The following is a 1,555-nucleotide window of genomic DNA, read 5'->3' on the forward strand; positions in this document are numbered from 1 at the left end:
TCAGCCTTGCCTTTCAGAGGCCTGTACAGTTTTTAAAATAAAGTGCAATTTATTTAACTTTATATATTTGTTTAATGAGTATTGAAAATTTATCAATGTCATTAGTTTACAAAATTACTATTAAGAGACACATGTATTCTATGTGATTATGAAAAATAATTCTTTCTAGAAACTGTTGGCTATCAGACTTTAAAGTAGAAAGCCATGTTGTTTGTAAAGGAATGTATGAAGGGGAGAGCCATATAGTAGACCACTCATTCATAAGGTCAACCATAGTTTCCAGCCTCCAGGCATTTAGTAATATACAATGCTTTATAAAGACTTGGTAACACAAACTTCTGAAATAAGTGTTCCAGTTATTATTCAGTTACTCATGTTTCTGAAAATAATGATACATGATATGGAGTGGTAACTTGTGTCTGCTATTCTACTAAAATATTCGTATCATAGCAACTTTGTACACTAGGGTTTTTAAAAATAATTTCCAACAAATGAAGCCCATCTTATGCAATCCACTACTAACTTGGTCTTCCTAGACCAAATCCTCCACGGCAGCCTCGGAAACTCCCTCTCCCGCCTCTTCTGAATGGACCTGATGCTTCTGGATCATTTCCATCTTGATAGCCTGCATCAACACACACAACCACAGCACAAAATAACAACAACAAAGGCATCTTGGAGACATGGTAATGGAATTTAACATTTGTATGATTCAAGTGGCTTTAATCTAAATTAAAGAATTGACAGTTAACTTTTCAAAACTCACAACTGACCTATAAATTATTCTCCTTTACTGATATAGATATTGCTATGACAAAAAAAAAAAAAAGGGGATTGCTTGAGGACTCAAAACTGAGTAAAAGATACATGTTGCTTGAATAGCACAGTACGTTGTCACAACTACACCATTAGCTAGACTTCTACTATGTACTACCAGATTAAATAAATCCAAGCTTATATTTGCCCCCTATAAAAAAAAATAAGATAATTTAACAAAAGCACAGGAATTAGATACATGTAAAGTCTCATTTCCTGTTACAAATGACAAGTGTGACTTCCTTTAATGCAAAGGTAGATCACTTTCAAATGCTAAAATACACAGAAAATGTTTAGTTTATGCATTCGCTACTATTTATAACACAATGATTACTAAAATCCAAAATCCTATATATCTGAATTATTGACAGTAGATTATGTATATTTTAAAATCCTGATTATATAATCAGACAGAACTAATCGAAAGTACATTCATGGGCTGGAGATTTGGCTCAGTTGCAGACTTCTTGCCTAGCATGTAAGAGAAGCTTTGCTTTATCCTTACCACCACCAAAAATGAATCAAAGAAAAAATCAAATTTACTATCTATTAGTTAACCTAGACCTTAATCTGTCAATAGTCTATATGTTAATTGTTATTCTCATTTACTAATTCTAAATTATTTACACTTTTTAAAAAGTTTATCAAGCCGGGCGTGGTGGCGCACGCCTTTAATCCCAGCACTCGGGAGGCAGAGGCAGGTGGATTTCTGAGTTCGAGGCCAGCCTGGTCTACAAAG

The 1,555-nt window shown here is 33.8% G+C and overlaps 1 protein-coding gene across 5 annotated transcripts in view; it reads right to left on the reverse strand.

Annotated features, from left to right (window-relative positions):
• Ddx4 (DEAD-box helicase 4) overlaps window positions 1–1,555 on the reverse strand; it is a 56,291-nt gene that overhangs the window by 30,085 nt on the left and 24,651 nt on the right. For 4 of the 5 annotated variants that reach the window (XM_021208431.1, XM_021208429.1, XM_021208432.1 and 1 more), the window contains one exon: window positions 524–625. The exons of the other annotated variant lie outside the window; for it this stretch is intronic. In XM_021208431.1, coding sequence (XP_021064090.1) covers window positions 524–625 — 102 coding nt within the window. The remainder of the gene's footprint in view (window positions 1–523; window positions 626–1,555) is intronic. 5 annotated transcript variants of the gene reach the window in all.

The sequence above is a fragment of the Mus pahari genome, chromosome 11 (genome assembly GCF_900095145.1).
Source record: "Mus pahari chromosome 11, PAHARI_EIJ_v1.1, whole genome shotgun sequence".
NCBI lineage: Eukaryota > Metazoa > Chordata > Mammalia > Rodentia > Muridae > Mus > Mus pahari.